We start from the raw sequence: 25,980 nt of genomic DNA on the forward strand, positions 1-25,980 counted from the left end.
TGGCAAACTGTGGCTGCGGTATACAGGATCTACAGGGTGCTCTGCAGCAACTCAGCAAGATGACTTCAACAGCACCTCCCTCCCCTACGATCTTTACTACCGCAAAGAAAAAAAGAAAGGCTTGCATTTATATAGTGCCTTTCTCGACCACCGGATGTCCTGAAGCGCCTTACAGCCAATGAGGTACATTTGAGTACAGTCACTGTTGTAATGTAAGAACAGCAATGTCATGGGAGCATCATCACCTTCAACTTTCTCTCTAAGTCACACACCATCCTGACTTGGGGATATATCACTGTTCTTTCGTCATTGCTGTGTCAATATCCTTTAATTCCCTACCTAATATTATTGTGCAAATAGTATCATAACAAAGATGGCAGCAGTTCAAAGAGAAGGCCCACCAGCACCTGCTCAGGGTAACGAGAGATGGTCTTGCCACCATCGTTAGCATTCTAAGAACAAATAAAAATCATGGAAACAGCAGATAACAACTTGTATTTATATTGCGCTTTTAGCGTAGTTAAACGTCCCAAGGCGCTTCAAAGGAGTGTTATAAGACAAAAAAAATTGACACCAAGCCACATAAGAAGAAATTATGGTAGGTGGCCTAAAACTTGTTCAAAAAGGTATGTATTAAGTAGCGTCTTAAAGGAGGAAAGAGGTACAGAGACGGAGAGGTTTAGGCAAGGAGTTCCAGAGCTTGGGGCCGAGGCAGCTGAAGGCACGGTTACCGATGATGGTTGAGCAATTATAATCAGGAATGCTCAAGAGGGCAGAATTTGAGGAGTGCAGATATCTCAGGGGGTTGTGAGGCTGAAAGAGATAGGGAGAGGCGAGGCCATGGAGGTATTTGTAAACAAGGATAAGAATTTTAAAATTAAGGCGTTGCTTAACAGGGAGAGAATGTAGGTCAGCGAGCGCAGGGATGATGGGTGAACGGGACTTGATGCGAGTTAGGACACGGGCAGCCGAGTTTTGGATAACCTCAAGTTTACGTAGGGTAGAATGTGGGAGGCCAGCCAGGCATTCGTTGGAGTAGTCAAGTCTAGAGGTAACAAAGGCATGGATGAGGGCTTTAGCAGCAGATGAGCTGAGGTAGGGGCGGAGACGGGCAATGTTACGGAGGTGGAAATAGGTGGTTTTAGTTATACCGTCGCTATGTGGCTGGAAGTTAATTTCAGGTTCAAATATGACACCTAGGTTGCGAACAGTCTGGTTCAGATAAGAGAGGTAGACTGTCAATATCCACTGTCCAGGCTCACACATGGAGAACAATCTCTGGGGTGAGGTATCAAGAGCTTTCAGTTTTCCAAAGAAAGGAGGGAAAATTGAAATAAAGTAATAAAATGTATATGGAGGGAAATAAAAAGGGAGCCTCTCTAACAGTGATTAACTGTAACTGAATCAATTTTAAAATGAACGGCTGGAGCTAACCAAAACCTCATGTTCTTCCCACTGACATTCTCTTAAAAGTACAAGTGTTAAATATCCATAATGTGATCATAACAATCTCAAATTAAGCAGAGTTTCCACCTCAAGGAAAGGAAAATCTGATATCACGAACATCACCCTTTGTACAAGAGCAGCCAAACTGAGCAACACTGGCTGAACTGATGGCTTGCTTGAGCATCACTCTTGAAAAGTGGCCACCAAGGCATAACAGATCTTAACGGAGAAAGTTGTGGGTGAAAGCCTACAAAATAATTGAATTGAATCTGTATCAAAGGCAAAGCAGGTGAAAAATGGATAAATGCACCTTGGGGAAGTTTAATGTGTAAGAGGGGGAGCACCTCATTAAAACTATTGGTAGGAAACCATCATAAAAAAGAAAATTGTGGTTTTTGGTTTTCCACTAAAAGTGCTTTCACTGCAAATTAAACACGTATTTCAGGCAAGATGAAAGGCAAACACGAGAACACAAACTCATAAATAGAACCGTTTTTAAGCTTTTCCACTTACACAAGTAAGTTTTATGCAGCTCATAAAAACAAGGAAAATACTGTGGTTCAAGAAAGCGTTAATATGTGTCTTTGTAGAAACCAACCATATTTCCCCAGAGCCAATTAACTTTTGCCCACAGGCTTAAGGTAGGAATCGGGCATCTGAATTTGACTTTTATGTATTGGTGATGTTAATGTTTAATGTCTCTCCTTGCCAGTGTAGTGCACTGACATCGAGGAGACCCTTCCTCCAGGAACTGATTTAAGACTCCACTGGCAGACGTATATCAGCAGTAATTGGTCTAAAGACTGCAGAGCTGCACAACAATAACCTGATAAAGTTATAATACATCTCAGGTCATATTCAATGCTGCAGGATCATTTTTCTAAACGGTCACTAACTGAAAAGATCACCTGACTCTGTGCAAAATAAAAACCTGCAGACACCGCACAACTGACAGTTTTATTAGCTGAAACAATTTGACTCGAAAGGTTTATTTAGCAGATGAAATCTAAAACAGCGATAGTTAAAGACAATTGTCAATGAAGCAACAAGAAAAGAGGACCACAATAAATGAACGATAGGAAAGGGTAAAATAATAAAATAAGAGGCTAACATTCTTACAGGGTTAGTGGCAATTTTACTGAATTAAATGAGGAACTGCATGACATGCGGGTAAACTGAAATCCCCTAAGTTTGGTATTTCATTCGTCCTGGAAGATTTATGAATGTATAGGGATATTTTTTTCCTAATTTCTGTTCCATATAGGAAGAGTGTTATCATCATAATCCTGTCTTTCCTCATCTTAATGGCCTCACTGACACCTGAAGTTATAGGTAAACTTCCAAGAAGTTCAGCTCCATTATAAAGTTATCATTTAGATTGACAGCTTTATAAAAAGGACAATCTGTTTCTTTTTCAGTATATTTAATCATACAAATCATGATATTTTTCTTGCTACTTCACCCAATTGTCAATCAAAGTTGCCGTCGGTTGCCTATGTACAACATAGGATCCCGATTACATATAAAAAGGACCTACTGCCTGAAACAGGCAGACACTCCAGCCACCCAGCGGAAGGCTCCTTTGAGTATGGTAGTGACTGATGCTCCAGCATAAATGGGGCAGTAAGCCATCTTTGTGACCACTACCACCCTAAGAAATCCTATTGAAGGAAATTTCAAACATAGGAATTCATATTTTGTTATTGAACATAAGAACATAAGAATTAGGAACAGGAGTAGGCCATCTAGCCCCTCGAGCCTGCTCTGCCATTCAAAAAGATCATGGCTGATCTGGCCGTGGACTCAGCTCCACTTACCCGCCCGCTCCCCATAACACTTAATTCCCTTATTCGTTAAAAATCTATCTATCTGTGATTTGAATACATTCAATGAGCTAGCCTCAGCTGCTTCCTCGGGCAGAGAATTCCACAGATTCACAACCCTCTGGGAGAAGAAATTCCTTCTCAACTGGGTTTTAAATTGGCTCCCCCGTATTTTGAGACTGTGCCCGCTAGTTCGAGTCTCCCCGACCTGTGGAAACAACCTCTCTGCCTCTATCTTGTCTATCCCTTTCATTATTTTAAATGTTTCTATAAGATCATCCCTCATCTTTCTGAACTCCAATGAGTAAAGACCCAGTCTACTCAATCTATCATCATAAGGTAACCCCCTCATCTCCGGAATCAGCCTAGTGAATCGTCTCTGTACCCCCTCCAAAGCTAGTATACCCTTCCTTAAGTAAGGTGACCAAAATTGCACGCAGTACTCCAGGTGCAGCCTCACCAATACCCTGTACAGTTGCAGCAGGACCTCCCTGCTTTTGTACTCCATCCCTCTCGCAATGAAGGCAAACATTCCATTTGCCTTCCTGATTATCTGCTGCACCTGCAAACTAACTTTTTGGGATTCATGCACAAGGACCCCCAGGTCCCTCTGCACCGCAGCATGTTGTAATTTCTCCCCATTCAAATAATATTCCCTTTTACTGTTTTTTTTCCCAAGGTGGATGACCTCACATTTTCCGACATTGTATTCCATCTGCCAAACCTTAGCCCATTCGCTTAACCTATCTAAATCTCTTCGCAGCCTCTCTGTGTCCTCTACACAACCCGCTTTCCCACTAATCTTTGTGTCATCTGCAAATTTTGTTACACTACATTCTATTCCCTCTTCCAGGTCATCTATGTATATTGTAAACAGTTGTGGTCCCAGCACCGTTCCCTGTGGCACACCACTAACCACTGATTTCCAACCTGAAAAGGACCTATTTATCCCGACTCTCTGCTTTCTGTTAGCCAGCCAATTCTCTATCCATACTAATACATTTCCTCTGACTCCGCGTATCTTTATCTTCTGCAGTAACCTTTTGTGTGGCACCTTATCGAATGCCTTTTGGAAATCTAAATACACCACATCCATCAGTACACCTCTATCCACCATGCTCGTTATATCCTCAAAGAATTCCAGTAAATTAGTTAAACATGATTTTCCCTTCATGAATCCATGTTGCGTCTGCTTGATTGCACTATTCCTATCTAGATGTCCCGCTATTTCTTCCTTAATGATAGCTTCAAGCATTTTCCCCACTACAGCTGTTAAACTAACCGGCCTATAGCTACCTGCCTTTTGTCTGCCCCCTTTTTTAAACAGTGACGTTACATTAGCTGCTTTCCAATCCGCTGGTACCTCCCCAGAGTCCAGAGAATTTTGGTAGATTATAACGAATGCATTTGCTATAACTTCCGCCATCTCTTTTAATACCCTGGGATGCATTTAATCAGGACAAGGGGACTTGTCTACCTTGAGTCCCATTAGCCTGTCCAGCACTACCCCCCTAGTGATAATGATTGTCTCAAGGTCCTCCCTTCCCACATTCCCATGACCAGCAATTTTTGGCATGGTTTTTGTGTCTTCCACTGTGAAGACCGAAGCAAAATAATTGTTTAAGGTCTCAGCCATTTCCACATTTCCCATTATTAAATCCCCCTTCTCATCTTCTAAGGGACCAGCATTTACTTTAGTCACTCTCTTCCTTTTTATATATCAGTAAAAGCTTTTACTATCTGTTTTTATGTTTTGCGCAAGTTTACTTTCGTAATCTATCTTTCCTTTCTTTATTGCTTTCTTAGTCATTCTTTGCTGTCGTTTAAAATTTTCCCAATCTTCTAGTTTCCCACTAACCTTGGCACCTTATACGCATTTGGTTTTTAATTTGATACTCTCCTTTATTTCCCTGGTTATCCACGGCTGGTTATCCCTTCTCTTACGGCTCTTCTTTTTCACTGGAATATATTTTTGTTGAGCACTATGAAAGAGCTCCTTAAAAGTCCTCCACTGTTCCTCAGTTGTGCCACCGTTTAGTCTGTGTTCCCAGTCTACTTTAGCCAACTCTGCCCTCATCCCACTGTAGTCCCCTTTGTTTAAGCATAGTACGCTCGTTTGAGACACTACTTCCTCACCCTCAATCTGTATTACAAATTCAACCATACTGTGATCACTCATTCCGAGAGGATCTTTTACTAGGAGATCGTTTATTATTCCTGACTCATTACACAGGACCAGATCTAAGATAGCTTGCTCCCTTGTAGGTTCTGAGAAACAATTCTGTATGCATTCTATGAATTCCTCCTCCAGGCTTCCCCGTGCGATTTGAAGGGACATAAGAACATAAGAATTAGGAACAGGAGTAGGCCATCTAGCCTCTCGAGCCTGCTCCACCATTCAAAAAGATCATGGCTGATCTGGCCGTGGACTCAGCTCCACTTACCCGCCCGCTCCCCATAACCCTTAATTCCCTTATTGGCTAAAAATCTATCTATCTGTGATTTGAATACATTCAATGAGCTAGCCTCAACTGCTTCCTTGGGCAGAGAATTCCACAGACTCACAACCCTCTGGGAGAAGAAATTCCTTCTCAACTCGGTTTTAAATTGGCTGAATTGTAGCACGGCAGCAGAACAATGTTTGGAATGTCAAACAGTCTTCAACAGTACAGTTACATGAGGTTACATGATTCCTCGGACAATATGCTTGGAGGCAGTTTTTCCCCAGGCTTTCAACAATGCTACTCTGAGAATGTTCATGAAATCAGGTTTGTGACGCTCCCTCTGATTTTTCTCTGTCCTTCTGACATGGGGAGACATCAGGCCGCACATTTTGCTTCCTCACAAGGTTACAGCTAAGACTTGGAACTCTGGTGTGGCCAATTACACCCGAGAACAAACATCTCCTCACTCTGTGACGCCATTAATTGGAGAACTGGTTTATTGTACCAGGGGTGCACCCGGCAATTTGACGTTTGTATGTGAGCTCAGCCTGAGGCACCATTGCTGCAGTTTCCACTGAATCCTTCCAGTTGATGTCTTCATCACTGCTGAGCAACATTGAAATAGGTTTTTTGATTGGATACATTGTGACCAGTCAAGGAGTTGAGTGTTTGCAGTATAGCAAGGATGGCACTGCAGTCCAAGAGCAGCTCCATTGGAAAAGTACGTTTATAAGCATTTCAGTATATGTCTATATCCTTGCAATTTTGTCTGCATACTGTTGTTACTATATTCATCTAAATGTGACCAGTGTCACTGCATTATGTGTGAATGTTCCCAATTGAATATTGGGAAGACTGAAGCCATTGTTCTCGGTCCCCGTTACACAAACTCCTTTCCCTAGACATTGACTCCATCCCTCTCTCGAACCTTTGTCTGAGGCTGAACCAGACTGTCCGTAACCTTGGTGTCATACTTGACCCCAAAATGAGCTTTCAACCATACATCCGCAGCATAATTAAGACCGCCTATTTCCACCTTCGTAACATCGTCCATCTCCGCCCCTGCCTCAGCTCATCTGCTGCTGAAGTCCTCATCCATGCCTTTGTTATCTCTAGACATGACTCTTCCAACGCACACCTGGCTGGCCTCCCACATTCTACCTTACATAAACTACAGGTGATCCAAAACGTGGCTGCCCAAGTCCCGTTCACCCATCACCCTTGTGCTCACTGACCTACATTGGCTTCTGGTTAAACAACACCTCAATTTCAAAATTCTCATCCTTAGTTTCAAGTCCCTCCATGGCCTCACCCCTCCCTATCTCTGTAATCTCCTCCAGCACCACAACCCCCCGAGATGTCTGCTCTCCTCTAATTCTGCCCTCCTGAGCATCCCTGATTATAATCGCTCAACCACTGGTGGCCGTGCATTCTGTTGCCTAGGCCCTAAGCTCTGGAACGCCCTGCCTAAACCTCTCCACATCTCTACCTCTCTTTCCTTCTTCAAGACGCTCTTTTAAACATCCCTCTTTCACCTGTGCTAATTTCTACTTATGCGGCTTGGTGTCTAATTTTTATTGCATAATACTCCTGCGAAGCAGATTAAGATATTTCACTACATTAATGGTGCTATATCAATACAAGTTGTTATTGTTATTGTTGTTGAATCTCAAACTTGTACATCTTGCATCAGGCAATGCCTCAGTTGGTAGCACTCTCACATCTAGAGTCAGAAAGTTGTGGGTTCAAGTCCCACTCCAGAGACTTGAGGGAGTGCTGCACTGTTAGAGGTGTATTCTTGCGGATGAGATGTTAAACTGAGGCCCTGTCTACTCTCTCAGGTGGACATAAAAGATTCTATGGTACTATTTCGAAGAAGAGCAAGGGAGTTATCCCCAGTGTCCTAACCAATATTTATCCCTCAATCAACATAACAAAAACAAATTATCTGGTCATTATCCCATTGCTGTTTGTGGGAGTTTGCTGTGCGTAAATTGGCCACGTTTCCTACATTACATCAGTGACAACACTCCAAAAAGTACTTTATTGGCTATAAAGCACTTTGGGATGGCCAATGGTCATGACAGGCGCTATATAAATGTAAGTCTTTCTTTTAGTTTTCCATTTGGAGGGTCGGATCGGGTAGGGTGGGGGCGGGGGGTGCGTTTATTATTTTCTTTTCCATCTATCTTGGTCAAATACAAATCACTAACGATACAGAAGCTAAATACTGTGGATGCTGGAGTCTGAAATAAAAACAGAAAATGCAGGAAATGCAGGTCAGGCAGCATCTGTGGACAGAGAAACAGAATTAACATTTCAGGTTGATGGCCCTTCATCAGAACTGGTAAAAGTAGGGAACATTACCTCATCTTCCGTTTAAGCACTTTACAGCCTTTTGGACTCAACATTGAGTTCAACAATTTCAAACCATACTCTCTGTCCCTATTTTTTTCCCTGTTTTTCCCCCCTCTTTCGCACGGCAGCTGATGATGATTCTGTCGTCTCCATTCACACCCTATCTAGACTCATCTTTTGTTTCTTAACTTGTCCCAATACCATCTCCTTTTGCCTTGCCTATCGTCCCTTTTGTCTCTCAACCTCTTCTGCCTTCCATCTTATGACAGACCTTCCCTTTTGTTCCTTCCTCCCCTCCTCCCTTTCGCTTGTTTAAAAACCTGTTACAACTCCCACTTTTTCCAGTTCTGATGAAGGGTCATCGACTGAAACATTAACTCTGTTTCTCTCGCCACAGATGCTGCCTGACCTGTTGAGTATTTCCAGAATTTTCTGTTTTCATTACAAAACATACAGATTAGGAACAAGTTTATCCCAATTTGTCAGATGACTTCAGATTCAGTTCTATGTAGCAGTGCAATAGTGAAGGCCTGCCACAATATATTCTAAAACAGTGCTATTGGAGCATTTGAGATATAATTGTGTGTGTTCCAACACCACACCTGCAGTATACTGTTATAGATTTCCTGAAACCATTTTCTACAGCAAGCTGCATTTCAGATATTGCAACAGAGGTGGGCGGATTAAACGTTATAAAGACACACTAAACGGCACCTGAAATTTTGCCATATTAACGCCAACATCTGGGAAGACACAGCCACTGACAGACCACAATAGCATCAGATCTACCAGGTCAATCTGAATGAATTTGAGGCTCAAAGGTTGTGAGATCTAGGTGCTGGACATCTGGCATGCAAGGCAATGCAACTATCCACCTCATCTGCCTTTCAAGGCAATATATGTGGCAGTATTTGTGCATCAAGGATTGAGCTCATCTTCTATCAGCGCACCCATAACAACTGAGATCCAACTGATGGTTCAACTCTATCAGTATATTGTTGACAGGTACAGATACTAGCAATTCACTCAGTTTCCTTTACCACAAAATTCTGTGCACTTCTGACATGGTGGAATTATAACTTCATAAAAGTACCAGACTTTGGAAAATGCTCCAAAATTTACTTTTAGCCCAATAGAAGCAGACAAGGTTAATTTTTCACACACTCCTCCCTACTTCCCCAGGACCCAATTCAATTCCACGGGATTTTTGAATCTGCTGTCCTGCAGAATATTTTATTAAATGTGTTACCATGCAACCTACTTGTTGTCATGATCCATTTGATTTCATCTAACCTCATGTTATTCCAAAGCTTCAATCCATTTCCTATTAGTTTCTATATAATATATTAGAAAAGCAATTTCTCTGAACAACTGTCAGATTATTTATCCATAAACAAACAGGAATAACGTGACCTTTTATATTCTTTTGCAAAAATCACAGGGTCAGCTGTTGGCTTAGCCAAGAAACCTGATGTGACTGCAAACTGGGACCACTCTGAGGTAAAAGATGTAAACGATCCTATGGCACTATTTCGAAGAAGAGCATTTATCCCCGGTGTCCTGGCCAATATTTATCCCTCAATCAACATCACGTAAAAAACAGATTATCTGGTCATTATCACACTGCTGATTGTGGGATAAATATTGGCTAGGGACACCGGGGATAAATGCTCTTCTTCGAAATAGTGCCATAGGATCTGTTCGCAAATTGGCTGCTGCGTTTCCGACATTGCAACAGTGACTACACTTCAAAAGTACGTCATTGGCTGTAAAGTGCTTTGGGACTTCCTGAAGTCATGAAAGACGCTATATAAATGCAAGTCTTTCTTTCTTTTAGTTTTCTATTAACATTTCAGCATAATATGCATAAGCTAGATAATCCATTAATTAGAGAACCTCGTCTATCTGCCTTTTTTCTTTCTTTCTTTCTTTCTTTTTTTCTTTCTTTCTGTGTGCCTGTCTCTTTTTGTTATCTTAATCTCTCATTCTTTCTGCCCCGTTTCTCTTTTTATGCTTGTGCACCAGTCTGCATCTCCGAGTACATATGCCTCTCATACTTTTATTACCAGTGTATCTGCGTGACTCTCTCTACCACTGTCAATCTTTTCCATTCTGTATTTCTCTCTTTCTGAGATATTTTCATGTATCGTTCTATTTCTCTTTGAATATTTCATTCAGAACAAATGCAATACAGAGGCACACAACTCACTTCATCAATACAAATATTCTAGGCATGAGATTCAGAACATGTACTACAGAAAAGTCAGTAACCACAACAACTTGCATTTATATAGTGCTTTTAATGTACTAAAATGCCCCACGGTGTTTCACAGGAACATTATCAAAGAAAATTTGACACATAAGGAGATATTAGGACAGGTGACCAAAAACTTGGTCAAAGAGGTATCTTAAAGGAGGAGAGAAAGGTAGAGAGACGGAGGGGTTTAGGGAGGGAATTCCAGAGCTTGGGGCCCTGGCAGCTGAAGGCATGGCCACTAGTGGTGGAGCGATTAAAGTCAGGGGTTAAAGTCAGGGATGCCTAAGAGGTCAGAATTAGAGGAGCACAGAGATCTCGGAGGGTTGTAATCCTGGAGGAGGTTACAGAGATAGGTAGGGGCGAGGCAATGGAGCGATTTGAAAACAGTCATCTATGCAGCAACCAATGGGTACTTTTCAATTTGGAAAAAAAGCAAAGCAAACTGCAAACTTTATTTTTATCTTTTCGCAATTTTCTCCCCTAACATAGCTGACCCATGCTGGAGTACAGTTCGCCATCCTTAGCAGCCTTGAGTACCTCAACTCAGTGGCCAATCTTCACATGAACTTAGACAGTGAATGCTGGTAGACTAGTCATCACTTTATACTAGCATCTACTTTTTCATAGTCATGATCAGCATCACAGCCAAGCCCAATCTACACGTACACACATTCCAGGAAGGGTCGCTGGATAGCAATCAGCAGTGGGAATTCAGACTTTCCTTTCTGAGCACAACCACAGCATCAAAGAAAGAAAGACTTGCATTTATATAGTGCCTTTCACAACCACTGAACGTCCTAAAGCACTTTGCAGGAAATAAAGTACTTTTTTTCCAAGTGTAGTCAACGTTGTAATACAGGAAATATGGCAGCCAATTTGCTCACAGCAATCGCCCACAAACAGCAATGTGAAAATGACCAGATAATCTATTTGAGTGATGTTGATATATTGGCTGGGAAACTGGGGATAATTCCATGCTCTTCTTCAAATAGTACCATAGGATCTTTTACATCCACCTGAGAGAACAGACGGGGCCCCGGTTTAATGTCTCATCAAAAGGTGGCACCTCTGACAGTGCAGCACTCCCTCAGTACTGCGCTGGAGTGTCAGCCTAGATTTTTGTGTTCAGGTCTCTGGAGTGGGACTTGAATCCACAACCTCCTGGCTCAGAAGCATCACTATTATGACCCTGGCTGGGATCAAGCAACCTCAGCACAATCCAAAGATCAAACCTTGGGCTGATGTGCTGATGTGCATGGCTCAGTACCACACCAGATAATTCATTTGAGCCCTGGGTGTTCTAATTGTAAATTTTAAAGATACCTGCTAAAATAGCACAGATCAAATGCTCCCTGATCCCTGTGAAATGTTACACTAATCTAACTATTTGTTTTTCATGCCATCTTATTAACAAGGACTATGCACATAAATCGGATAATCACATAAATGAATCCACGCTATAATTGATCCCAGTATACCTGGGTTAATGAGGAGAAAATCAACCCATGTTCCTGCCCTGATCGCTCTCTTATACACCTGCTGAAAAGTACATCTGTACGGATAACAAGTAAAGACAGAATCAATCTGGACTGAGATACCCCCATCCCATATTTAAATAGCTTGCCAACATTCATTTCCAATACATGAAGACTGGCCCTGAACAAGAACTGGCACCCTTAGATCTATACCACATCAGAAGTCAATGCCTTGACATGAGGGGGAATTCATGGAAACATTGACAAAAAGTTTAAAAAAATGAAGGAATAGGATCTGCTCACATATGAATTGTGTTTGCATGCAAACTTAAGTATGTTATTAAGTTGGCCTGCAATATAAATGGAGCATCTTCATTTTATCTTTCTGAGTTAATTTAAAAAGTAAACCTGAATAAGATTTGAAATCTTGACGTCAACAGACATAGCATGCACACATGGCTGAAGGATTGCATATTCAGTGTACATGCAGCCCAACAATTCATCTCATTAGCGTATTAACATGTGAAGAGCCCTAATCCCTTATCGCATGTTTGGTAACAACACTCCATCTTTCTTATTAGCTACTTTTATATTGGTGCTTGGTCAGGCTAGTGGTCCTGCTCCTGCTCCTTCAATAAAATTATATCCTTTACTGTTTCTCTTCCTGACAATTCATATTTACCACTATCGCGTTCCAAAGATACCATTTCTATGGTTCTTACAAATAAATAGTTAATTAGCTAGCAAAAAAATTATTAAGGACTGCAATTTATGTTCCTCTTTTATGTATCATTACCTGGCACCAGCTCTTGTCCATGCAAGGCTGCTATTCATAGAAACATAAGAAAATAAGAAATAGGAACAGGAGTAGGCCATACGGCCCCTCGCGCCTGCTCTGACATTCAATAAGATCATGGCTGATCTAATCATGGACTCAGCTCCACTTTCCCACCCGCTCCCCATAACCCCTTATTGTTTAAAGAAACTGTCTATTTCTGTCTTAAATTTATTCAATGTCCCATATTCAGTTCTAAGTAATTCAGAAGCACATTTTCTTCATTTATTTTTTTCTTATTTTTCTTTCCTGAAGGCACTGATGCAGGCTGGGGTCCTGATCTGGATGAAATGTTAAACTGAGGCCCCGTCTGCCCTCTCAGGTGAATGTAAAAGATCCTATGGTACTATTTCGAAGAAGAGCAGGGGAGTAATCCCCAGTGTTCCTAGCCAATATTTATCCTTCAATCAACATCACTAAAACAGATTATCTGGTCATTATTACATTTGTGGGAACTTGCTGTGAGCAAGTTGGCTGCCGCATTTCCTTCATTACAACAGTAACTACACTTCAAAAAGTACTTAATTGGCTGTAAAGCACTTGGTGACATCCGGTGGATGTGCTCTACTCAGAAGTACTAGATGGCAAGCGATCCCCAGGTGGGCAGAGGAAATGTTTCAAGGACACCCTCAAAGCCTCCTTGATAAAGTGCAACATCCCCACCGACACCTGGGAATCCCTGGCCCAAGACCGCCCTAAGTGGAGGAAGAGCATCCGGGAGGGCGCTGAGCACCTCAAGTCTCGTCGGCGAGAGCATGCAGAAAACAAATGCAGGCAGCGGAAGGAGCGTGTGGCAAACCAGACTCCCCACCCACCCTTTCCTTTAACCACTGTCTGTACCTGAGAACTCACTTTTAGAGTGGAAGCAAGTCTTCCTCGATTTCGAGGGACTACCTATGATGAATTGACCATAGGAGAGGGAACGTATCATACCTGAATATGATAATATCTTTGCCCAATGTGCAAACAAGTACACTTTTCGAGGCACTGGAAATGTAGTTCAGCAAAAGTTAGTGCCTTCAGAGGAGGAGAGACAATTTGTTAAAAAAAAGGTGGGTTTAATGTTGCACTATTGACTGAAATTCTTGTTTTTGCTAATTTTAGCTAAAAAGTAGATATTATTAAGTGGTGGAACATATCACACTCACGTCTACTTTTTTCCAATGAAATTAAAAAGACATTTATCCTCTATATCTGTTGTTTATACACCAATGCTGCTAGAAGAAGCTCAAGTGTTAATTAAACTATTTTACAATGGAGTCAGGGTTACCAATTCTCCAGAATTGCCTTGGAGTTTCCAGGAATTAAATATTTATCTCCTGGACACTACTGCCAGCTGGAGATAAACAATAGGAACATATAAAAAATGAGTGTTTTGCATTATTAGTGATAAAAATATTGGAGATAGGCAGAAAGGCTGTTTGACAGGGTGGGCTGTTGAATGTTGGAGGTCCTTTGATGAAACCTCCAGGAATACATCCAACCAAGAGTTGGCAACCCTGGATATAAATGTAGAATATTTGCTTTAAACATTCTTGATGAATTTTCAAAGGACTATTAGTTCCACTAATTAAAATGTGATGTGTCGGCATCTCCATGAGTGGTGGAAAGTATTTCAGTGGACTTGACTTAATCACATATGGTATAATAATGAATACGTGGAAGTTAATGCAAAGCAGCAAAGGGTTCAGATGGCATCAAAAACCAGAAGCGCAAAGCTCGAGAAGTTTATAGCTGCTTCTATATTTTTCTATTAATTCAGATTCCACAAAAGCAGTGTCCTGGGGCCTGCTCATGGATGCCATGCCACGTTCCCAGAAACTAAATTAAAAGAAAAATTTAAAAATAGCTTATAACCCCACCATAGATGAAAGCATTTGATATTAATAAAGTGTATCTTTTTTCAATAATGCATACTGTTCCATACTACCTGCTGCTGCGGTATCATGCCATATCATTACCATGTCATTATCACATTGTTGTTTATGGGAGCTTGCTGTGCCTCAGTGGGTAGCTCAATGGGTATCACACATGCCTCTGAGTCCAAAGGTTGTGGGTTCAAGTCCTACTCCAGGGACTTGAGTGCAAAAATCTACGCTGTTATTCCAGTGCAGTACTGAGGGAGTGCTGCACTGACGGAATGCTGTCTTTCAAATGAGATGTTAAACTGAGGTCCTGTCTGCTCTCTCAGGTGAGTTATCCCTCGTGTCCTGGCCAATATTTATTCCTCAATCAACACAACAAAACAGAGTATCTGGTCATTATCACATTGCTGTATGTGGGAGCTTGCTGTGCGCAAATTGGCTGCCATGTTTCCCACATTACAATAGTGACTACACTTAAAATGTACTTCATTGGCTGCAAAGCGCTTTGGGATGTCCGGTGGTCATGAAAGGTACTATATAAATGCAAGTCTTTTCATACAGACCTGAGCATTTGATCACTCGTCTGTGTTGAGTTAGCTGATGTCATCCAGGGTACAACAATTGGTGTTGATGCCCTAATATTTGAGAGGAAACAAATTATTAACCAGGATTTTTGCTCATAATCACTTTGCAGTGATTCATGCTGGAAAATGTGTGAGTGTTGGGGGAGCGCAGCATTCTGGTTCAAATAATGATGCAAATTTTAAGTTGTACACATTCCGTTCATATGGCAAACCTCCTCCAGGCGCATGCTAGCGTAAGTCACTATAAGGTATTCCTAGGGTGTTCTGGGAGCATGTGCATCTGGAACATTTTTGATTTTACATTAAAAATGTTGCATTATGGCTCATTTTAGATTTTTTTTACTTCCTGGGGTAAATGATTTTTAACATGGAGAACAAAATATTTGTCAATATATGAGGTTGTTCACAACTGTACGTAAAATCAAACATTCAGGGTTGTAAGGGCATTGTGATTTTTTGTTATGTGGGTTCACTTTTAAATCCATTCAAAGTTTATAATCACTTTTAATAAACAGCTCCCTTAATTCTTAGTGTTGCTGTTCAACTTTTACGCTTGTGACCAGTTACAGCCACTTAAAAACCCATGCAGTCAGCAAATTAAATTCCCACCTCTTCCAGAGGTTGTTCCCTCCTCAATTAAAATGGTTCTGCTGTGCAGTTTTGGTCTCATGAACAAGAAGCAAAACGATTTGGCCCACTGCATGACTGCAATGTGACATGCAATATAATCGGCCCTTAACAGGTCTGATCCTTGTGAATCCACTCCCAACAGATTCGCTCCCTCAAAATAAACTCAGGTTCGATAAAAGTCTACGTGTCATTAACGGTCCTGGGCGTTGGGTTTAAGGCCCTGAGCACAACTGCCACAGGGATACCAGGGCACACAGCTGTGCTTATGCTGGCCGAGCCTTTTATGCCTCATAGTTTTGCAATTATACCGCGACCTCTGCAAAGATCTTACAAGAATATACTCGATTCCTTCGGGTATTTAAACAGTTCTACAAACTTTCTGGGATTTTTTAAAGGTAGTTTTGTTAAATTTCAAAAACATTGCTTTGTTGTTAATACAGCAATTCTTCTCTATTAGCAGTAAAGCTGTCATGTTAGGACACTCCCAGGTCATTATCTGATTCTATTTTGTGTATGTGCATCGATCCTGAAGGCGAAGAATAAATTTGTGATTCGATACTCAGTAAAATAGTAACGGTAAGATTCAAATCGGAATTTCTCAATATTATCCTGACATCGTGTTTGAAACCCGTCCTCTTAAGAGCACCTCTACTGCATCAAGCCCACAATCTGTCATAATCGTTGAATGTTCCAGACAGCTGAATTGAGGGTTGGGGATGCAATTCCACTGGAAAATAACATGAGAGTGGTCACCGCTCTTAAACTACTGGATTTGATCTCTAAATCAAAAAACAACATGCTGCAGATGCTGAAACGCTAACATAACAGAAAATGCTGCTCAGGCTTCTGACTCGGTCGTGAACCTGAAACATTAACCCCACCTCTCCCTGCGTGGATGCTACCTGACCTGAGTGCTTTCCTGCAATTTCTGTTATTTCAGCGGATCTGACAAAAGATCATCGACCTGAAATGTTAACCCTACCTTCCTCTCTCCACAGAGGCTGCCTGACCTGCTGAGTGTTTCCAGCATTTACTCGGTTTGATATCTGGTTCTATTAGTGAAACATTGTAACACCCTGTCCTTTCTTGTTAGAACATGCACTGTTGAGGCTCACACATGCAGGATGATCGTTTTGAGTTAACTATCAAAGGCCATGGAACAGGACCCTCGCAAAAGTCAGCACCTACTTGAGGAGGGGAGAAAATCCTGGAATGTTTTCCGATCCACTTGACTATAAACAATTCTGCTTTCAGACCCTAACTCTCACATACATGTACTCAAATACAACAGAGTAAATTAAGGCAAATTTTATTTTTATTTGAAATGTTGTATAAAAATAAGTGTTCTTCCATTCTAATTTAATTTACAGTTCTAATCCAATGACAATTCAGACTTCAAGCTGCATACATGCAACCAAACTAGTTTACAGTAAAGATATTGTATATACAAAAAAATCATTTCTGCACTGGTATTTTACTCAACCCATACCAGTCCACAGGACACATAAAAAAAACAAGAGGTCTAGACATTAAATACATATTTGGTACAACATGCATTTAACAGAAGTGCTCAAATGTTATATTTACAAAGTCTGGAATTTTTTTCAGTGACATCACCGTTGTAGTTTGGCTGTAAACAGAGTGAACTGAATTAAAGTCTGACATGATCTTATGAAAATCTGTGGGCCTTCATCTGACCAAATAATTAATTATTGTGGAATGAACAAGTCTGTTGGAAGGTAGTTGTCCATAAATAAATAAATATAAATTAACCCACAAGTCAAACCTTTTTATATAATAAATCTGTTAAAAAAAAACCTCAACTTCACTCAAATAAATAAACAGGTAAACAAGACAGCACTGACATAGGCTGCAAGAACCAGTATTTCAAAAAAGAAATTTACATTTTATATATTTATATATATATACACACATATATACATATACGCACACATATACAAATGTTTAGAGTTCATTCATTGCATTGGTTGTGCATTGTTGACGATGCTCTGACATGCCTTGGCTTCATATTGAGTGTATTGGACTAGTGGACTGCATGAAGAAGAGTTGAGGTCAATTCTTTTCTGATTAGTGGTGATCAGCGGGTGACAAGGTTTATCTTCATTTATTTTGTTGAAAGTATGTAAACAAAATAGTGGCTAGACCAGACCAGTCCCTGTGTGTATATATGAAGATTGTGCGAAGGAAAGTTTTTAAGTTATTCAGAAGCAGCAGAAGTTCAAGTATTTCTTTTAAGTCAGTGAATCCAGCGTTCATAAAAGGCACTCGAAGAGGAAGAGTCAGGCTTGTCGTAATGCATGATTCAAGTTCATGACAACCGGAGTTTGGGGCGGGGCGGGGCTTCTGGTTCTTCATCACTCCTCCCACTAATCAGTAGATTTAAAAGGCCATGGACTCTGGTAAATGAGACCAGGCAAGTTTATTTGGTTCTTCCAAAGGGATGCAGAGACAGTTCAATTTTGCGAGCATCGCTTCACATTATTTCACAAGTTCTAATTTGCTTGAGCTAATGCTGGTTGACTCTTGGCTCAGGCTGTGCAATCTAAGTCCGATGGCATCTTGTGAAACAATGCAGTTCTGCATCCAGGGGTGGTTAATTATGTCTTCAAATGATGGGCGATCTGAAGGCCTCAGGGATAGACAGAACTTGATGAGATGCTGACATTCTGAAAGCAAAACAGAAATACTGGGTTACAAACTGTGGGAGCTTCCAATTATACCTTCCATATATTTAGTGACAAGTTAATTCAGCATTACAGATATAAATAAGTAACTATGAAGAGTAGCCCAACTGGGAGCTTTTTTTGGCAGACTAATATAAGCAGATGAATATTTCTGATAATGGCATGTACTGCCAACATAATATTAATTGTACTACAAGGGGCCATTAAAATTCAACACGCAATTGACTATACTGAATCCCTGACAAATGATATCAAGTTATTTAATTGATTTATAGTTTGTAAGGTATAGATCCTCTGGATAAATCTAGAATTACACCCAGAGAGCCCGAACAGCAGCTTACCAGATGAGATTCTTCGCCTGAACAAGACCTGTCCTCGAATGATCTCTTCATCCTGCTCAAATGGGATGTCCCCACATACCATGTCGTACAAAAGTACGCCGAGGGACCAAACCGTCGCAGATCTGCCATGATATCTGTGGTAACGGATCCATTCTGGTGGGCTGTATACTCTGGTACCTGCAAATCACATAAAAGTCCATTTATGAATATTTTATGTCTGCATTTCTGAACACTGTTAAAATGCTAACATTGTTGGTCCATAACACAGTAAAAGGGAAACGGTATTAAGACAATACAAAGCAAAAAAAAATCTTCTTAGGCAGTCCCCTAGGGATCAAGGGTGACTTGCTTCCACACTAAAACTGAGTGAAGAGACCAGTGCGGGGAAAAGTAAAAAATACATTCTAAATAATTCACTATGGATTGCTAAAGATAGAATGCACGAGTATTTGCATGTTATGGGAACCTGTGGCTAAACTTAACACTGGGGCAAAATATTGCTCACTTGGTTCGTCGAAAATCCTGCTATACGAAAAAAAAACGTTGCCATATTTCTTGTAAACAAAAGAATAAAAAAAGTTGCCATATTTCTTGCAAACAAAAGAATGCACTATGCTCTTAGAATTCAAATCATCTGCACTATCTCGTTCCGCCCTGAGCATGCAGGAAATGTGGTTAACCCATGCTTCCTGCCTGTCCTGCCGTGAACTGGCAGTTATTGACTCGTTGCCATGTGACTTTTGTTTACAAACTTTCAGTTGTAAAAAGCACACGTTTCCGCCGGGCGATGGCGCCAAACATCCAGAATTTGCACTAACGGTTTTTTTTGTTCTAAGACAAAGTCAATATGTTTAAATCCCAACAAACGGCAGCGGGCTCTGGAGAGCAGCCTTTGGTCTCAGCCCCGGTTTGAACGTGGCCCGGGCGGACCCTTAGCAAACCTTACTGGACCCCATTCGAATAAGAACTGCAGATCATATTTTATGACCTCAAGCTTACAAGGTTAAAAAAAATAATTAGGCATTCAAAAAAGATCTGGTTTTCTTTTCTTTAAACTCCAGTGTTGTCAAATGTGGGAAATAGACCGTGAAATTGCACACACAAAAAAAAATCACCTATCACAGACGAAATTACAAGTGCGCTTATGAAATGTCAGTGGATGTCTCTTGAAATGATTCCTGGCTACGCCAACGTTTGTTTGCAAGGGGTGGCTGCTTCCAGTCCCAGCATTGAAGCAACTAAATAATCAACTGGCCACTTGATATCAAAGGGCGAAACAGAGAGAGAAAAAAAACGATTGAAAAGTAATCCATTCCGTCACCATAGCCCCGGATAACATTACTATCGGGTTTCAAAACATTTCCATGACGGAACTGTAAAGGAAAAAGGGGGGGGGGGGGGGAGTAACGAGAGAGAAAATGGGGAACAGCAAAACAAAAAAAAGAGGGTGGCTGGGCATCAACAGCGCCTCACACCGGCTCGGCAAGCCGCTCTCCTTTCATGGGGGAAAACGGTTCCGTTTCCAAAACAGTGTTACGCAGCAGAAAAGCCAATTTCCAAAACAAAAGAGTGGCACGCTGCCAAATTCAGCAGCGGCGGCGGCGCAGGGGCAACGGGAGACACGCCGCCTGGTGGCCGCAATCCAGCCGGAGATTCCCCCCCCAATCCGCTGGCCCTGCCGGAGACTCCCCTCCCGTCTCTCAGAGCAGCCCAAGACCACCCCTCCACCAGCCAGCCCTGCCGCTAACCACCCTACCTCTCATTGGGAGGCATCATTTAAACACACACAATCTCAACATCGCTGCCCCCTAAAATAACTACCACCCCCTCCCCCTTCAGATCGCCACCAGCTAGCGGACTCCACCAGCTAGCAAACCCATACTAGCCCATCCCCGCCTGGGTTTGTGATGGTCTTGTGATTCACCACAGGGTTGCATTCACAGCAGTTTATTTGTTATTTGTTTTTGAACTCGGGCTCCCCTCCCCCCCGCCCCCCTTTCTCCTGGTGCGACCATCGATTACGCATCCAACCCTTGTGATGTGGATGTTACCCGGCTTTGACCGCCTTTCGCGTGATCCAGTGTTACCAACACGATTCCCATCAAACGCAACGCCCCCTGACAAGCAGAAGCGCCCCCTGGCAGCCACATCACCATCCAAATAAGGAAATAAAACCATCAAAACAATAACAAAACGGCACTACACTGGGAAAAAAATCAGCAAATCAATTTTAAATCAAATCACAAAAAAAAATACTGTAATGATTTTCAATTTGCGAATTTTTGATTCACTGAACCTGTAATTTAACATTAACCCTGAAAGTACCGTCAAATCACCCGCGCTTTCTAATGCACACTGGACCAAATAGCTTTTCTGCGTTATTCCCCCCGTAATAATATAGTCTCACCGTCGAAGTCGGTGTAGACCGTATCCTTTAACAGAGCCCCCGATCCGAAATCGATCAGTTTCAGTTCCCCGGCCCGCATGTCGATCAGGATATTCTCGTCCTTGATGTCCCGATGCACCACCCCGCAGCTGTGGCAGTGCCGCACCGCCTCCAGGATCTGGCGGAAAAAGTTTTTGGCCAGGTCCTCGGGCAAGGCCCCCTTCTCGGTGATAAAATCAAACAAGTCCTTGACGTGCTCGGGTCGCTCCATGACGATGATGAAGCTGTCGGGTCTCTCGAACCAGTCCAGCATTTTGATCACACCCCGGCATCCCGTGCCCACCCTCTTCAGAAGCGCAATCTCCATAGGAACCCTCGCTCCATTGGACTAGGGGGGGGAAGAGAGAATAAACAAGAAACTGCATTAGACGCCGAGTGATCGGACACACACACTTGATCCTAACCTGCAACTGTGCATGTAACATACAATGCGCCGAATATAAATATTTCAATTAAATATGTCAACAAACATGTTTCTTATTAATTTCTATGTAACTCCGTAAACGCTTTAGATTATACACAAGCACAACAAAAGGCATCTGAGCTTTGCATTTTTGCTTACCAGTTCAGCCCACTCTGACACCCGATCTCTAGCAACATGCTTGATAGCAACCTGTAATATAAACAAAGGTCCATTCAGTCATCAAATATAGCGAGTAGTAATCGTCTATAAGGATTGATTAAAAACATACCGATCTGGAGAAAGTTAAGGGTAATCCCACAGAAAGGGAAATCTGCAGATTAAAAAAATATATATAATTACCTGCACACCGTCTGCGAGTCTAACACCAGAATAAACGGTCCCAAATCCACCACTGCCGAGGACGGATCCAACTTGATAAATCTTTTCAAAAGGCTCCCGCTCTTTCACTGGGGGGGGGGGGGGGGGGGGAAATTAAGAAAAAGATTAGTCAATTTCCATTATCGCAAAGTCGGCGCCTCTTTTGTTGTCTCCGAGCTCCACATGGTTAACGACAACACCGTCACACAACACAAACCCCGCTTCTCCGCTGAAGCAGGGAGACTCCGTGAACGTGGAAGAAATGCTAACTAGATACCTTGTTGCAACTGAATTTTCGCCGGCATATCCACGCTTGATGTCGAGTACATATGAGCAAAGGATCCGATCTTTGAAAGCAGCATCCCTTTCCGTAAAACCTCGACTGAAGACTCGGGTGTCACTTCCAAGATTGAGAATGGGATTTCACACAACAACAAAACAAAAACCAGCAGGATCAGCCCACACCACGCTGTAGCGAAATACACAAACTGCGATCGTACAGATATTTCCCCCTTATTCCAAAACGTTTGTTTCTTGCGGTGTCCCAAGTGGTGGAATACACCCGATTATCAAGTCCCTTTCAGCAGGAAATCAGTTTGGAGGAGGAAAAACGATATAAAGGAAGAAAATGACTAGAATCGAGTCTTTGTGTCACGCTGATTCCCTGGCTTGCTTGGAGTGCGTTCTGCTAGTAGCAACGACTATATACAGATAGTAAAAAAAGGGCGAGCCGAACACCATCAGTAAACCCCCGAGGCACAGCCTACTTTGAATTTACGTCAGACAGTCCAATAGGAGCGCAGAAACGGTCTGCCAATCACAGCGGCGAAAAAAAATAAAAGAATGAAACTGACTAGACTCGACGTGGCGGGAATGACTACGCGCCAAAAAAAAAATGCCTCTTGTATGTCTGTGTACAAATGGCTTTGATCCACTGGCTGTCTGTAGACAAATATTTTTAAAGGGGAGTCACGACGCCTTTTTTTCTTCTTGGGAGCAAGCCTCTGCAGTTTTTCAGTTTGTTAGCGGTACAATAGCAGGAGCAAACGGACTTGTTTAAAAAATGCAGAGGCGTGTTTTGAACCACGGAGCTGAAGTATGCAGATCTGTTATGAAAAGGACGTTAATGCCGAAGCATTGTCCTAGAGTAGTGGGCGATTGAACAATATATTGGGTTATAATAATATCAATGAAAATCTTTAGTGCAAAAATACTTTTCCCATTTTGTAACTTTTCAGATTGATAATGTTAGATACTCGTATCAAGATCACCAATAATGGCATATATACTGAATAGACGCATTTAATTTGCAAGGTTAATACATTTTTAAAATGTTACCTCACAACTGACTATTAGTTTATAGTGAAGGCAAAAGAAAAAGAAAAATTTTATTGTGCTTATATTCAAGACTATTGATGCTGTAGGTTTTAAAAAAAATTAGATTGAGGTGTAGATTTATTCTCAACAAATATAATTTTGCCGTACACCAGTTAGGTTTCTAAGTAACCTAGAGGGGGCGTACACTATTGGAGACAATAAAAATCAACAGTAATCTAGACATATATTTAATTAAATTATATAAAATATACGAAGCAGATTATTCGAAGCATTTTAAGGTTATTACTGTGCATCACCCTTGCCCTGCGGGGAGGGGGAAACGTTCAATATATTTTAATGTACACGATTACAGCCCAAAACAGTCAATAGTTTCAAATGTTAGAATTTTTACAAACACATCGTGGCCAGCCTGTGTAAAGCATGCATATGCCATCTATGCAAGGTGCATGTCAACAACCGCGCTTTCTAAAGTTACCTCACAATGCATTTTACGTGCATTGTTGTGTGAAAACCATTAGGATGAAACAAATCGATTCTTAAAGTGATAATTAATGGGTGTGCACAAAATAGTTCGGATGTCTGTCATTTCCCGCCAGATCATAAACTGCAAACAGTCAGATACAAATATGCTCTCTTTTAATGAAGCCAAACTTCATTAATGAAGCCAAACTAGTAGTTGTTCTTTATACATCTGTGCGAGTTTCCCCTGAGATTTGGGGGCTTAATTGCAGATTTGGGGGGGGGGGGTGGTGGGTGTTAGTTAATGAGCTTCGCGGCGAGATGAATAATTTCGGGGGGGGGGGGCCGCAGGGCGATACAAATCTGCTTTGAATGGTGCCAGTGAGAAGATGCTGCATTCCTGACATACTTTCGAATTGGGTGGCCGCCGCCTTTCAGCATGTGGGAATGAATCACAGAGAGCTGCCTTTTTTTCCCGCGATCAGGTACAAGTTAGAGCAAGAGAAACTGTAACAGAGCCAGTGATAGTCGATGGAGGTCGCTGCTGAAAACTTGAAAGCCCTTTTGCAACGCATCACAGCTCAGGAATTTCCTTTTAGTGTTTTTTTCCTCCGCAGGGCTGGGGGATGGGTGTACCGAGATGACTACAACTTGAGGCATCAGATTCAAATCCTACTGGGTGGAGTTTGGTAATTACAAATCAAAACAAACCCGATAATTGAACGGCTACAGAGGATGGATCGTCGATATAGGGCGTTAATTTAACACTGAATTTTTGGCTGTCAGTTATTTATATTTGCTTCTATTCTTCCCCTCTTCTTGCTTTCTCTGGGTCACACACCATATCCGAGCCGTGTGAGGTCAGGCAGGAGATTTGCTTCCAGTCTATCACCAATATCACTTTCCAACTACCTGGTGCTACACGAGAACAGCCGGGCCTCGGGTGACTGGGTCTCTAATTTTGCTTTCCTCTCTCTCTCTCTGGGGAACTGACTGGCCTCAGTTTTGGGAAACGGAATGTTTCCTTCGCTCTGGACCATCAGGTTCATGAGATCACCGTGGGGAAATGGCATCTCCTCACCAACGGACCACCCCAGATTGGTCAACACCACCGGCCAGATAACGAGAAAAAGATTTTTTTTAAGTGTGCAAATTTGTTGCTGTTCCACTCGGCACATCCTTTAGCCGCTTGCCGTGACAATGGATAACTAATAAACAAACCCCCACAATAAATTCAGGCATGTGCACAGGAGTATTTGTGTTCTTTGTGATAATGACCACAATTATTTTTGAAGTGTCGGTGCAGTAAACTCAAATCAGGCAAAAATCAAATGATTAACGCAAAATAGCTGCTTTGATTCTGGCAAAGTTTTAGTTTAACTTCTGGGAGACCAGCCTCCGCGAATTGACTCAACAGCAGGCGCACGGCAAACTGAGTCTGCAAGTCTGCGGACGAGCGAAGAGAGCCAGATTTCTAAGTGCAAAATGCCCGGAGTTAGCTCATGGACACTGGTCTCGTGGAATCTCAACTAAAACATTGCCAAAATTAAATGGGTAATGAGACCATTTTAATCACGACAAATTATTAATCTCGAATGACCTCTATAGTCAATAATCTAACGGTAAGGAAACATCTAGCTAACAGTGAGCTAAATATGATACAATTCAATATTAGGTTTGAGGGGGAGAGTCACAACCAAGGTTTTACATTGGCCGAGGTCCAACAAAAAATTCGCGACCTAAAGAATAGTTGGTGGGTGGAGAAAGTGCATGAGATCCAGCAGCTAGCCGACAACCACGACGTGCGAGGATTCTTTAACGCAGTCAAGACCACCTATGGTCCAAGCACCCAAGGCCTCACTCCACTGCTGGCCAGGAGAGGTACTCATCAAGGACACCGAGCACTTCGAAGATCTCCTTAACCAAGACCCTGTCTTCGACGTGAGTGTCCTCGACTCCATCCCGCAGCATGCTATCCACCACCATCTCAGTACAACCCCAGCCTTGCACGAGGTAGAAAAGACCATCTGTCAACTTAAGAACAATAAGGCATCAGGGGCAGATGGAATCCCCGCCGAGGCACTAAAGCATGGGGGAGAAGCACTATTGGCACGAATACATGACCTCATCACTCTTATCTGGAAGGAGGAGCGCATGCCAGGAGATCTCAGAGATGCCGTAATTGTGACCATC

General features: G+C 42.0%; 1 protein-coding gene across 1 annotated transcript; it reads right to left on the reverse strand.

Moving 5' to 3' along the window:
- Window positions 1–17,010: 17,010 nt before the first annotated feature.
- On the reverse strand, window positions 17,011–22,703 carry LOC139227874 (serine/threonine-protein kinase pim-1-like). Its single transcript, XM_070858969.1, has 6 exons — window positions 22,268–22,703; window positions 21,973–22,079; window positions 21,772–21,822; window positions 21,171–21,537; window positions 18,764–18,940; window positions 17,011–18,404 (listed from the first exon to the last, which is right to left on the reverse strand). The coding sequence occupies exons 1-6, from the start codon at window positions 22,350–22,352 to the stop codon at window positions 18,217–18,219; spliced, it is 975 nt and encodes a 324-aa protein (XP_070715070.1). The 5' UTR covers window positions 22,353–22,703; the 3' UTR covers window positions 17,011–18,216.
- Window positions 22,704–25,980: the final 3,277 nt, after the last annotated feature.

Source organism: Pristiophorus japonicus, chromosome 17, assembly GCF_044704955.1.
Source record: "Pristiophorus japonicus isolate sPriJap1 chromosome 17, sPriJap1.hap1, whole genome shotgun sequence".
Taxonomy (NCBI): domain Eukaryota; kingdom Metazoa; phylum Chordata; class Chondrichthyes; family Pristiophoridae; genus Pristiophorus; species Pristiophorus japonicus.

Excerpts from the sequence above, each read along its gene's own strand:
- LOC139227874 (XM_070858969.1), bottom strand. The coding sequence starts at position 22,352 with ATGCTGCTTTCAAAGATCGGATCCTTTGCTCATATGTACTCGACATCA. Across the intron at positions 22,080-22,267 it reads GAAAATTCAGTTGCAACAAG|TGAAAGAGCGGGAGCCTTTT; the intron begins GTATCTAGTTAG and ends CCCCCCCCCCAG. Across the intron at positions 18,405-18,763 it reads CAGGCGAAGAATCTCATCTG|AATGTCAGCATCTCATCAAG; the intron begins GTAAGCTGCTGT and ends TTTTGCTTTCAG.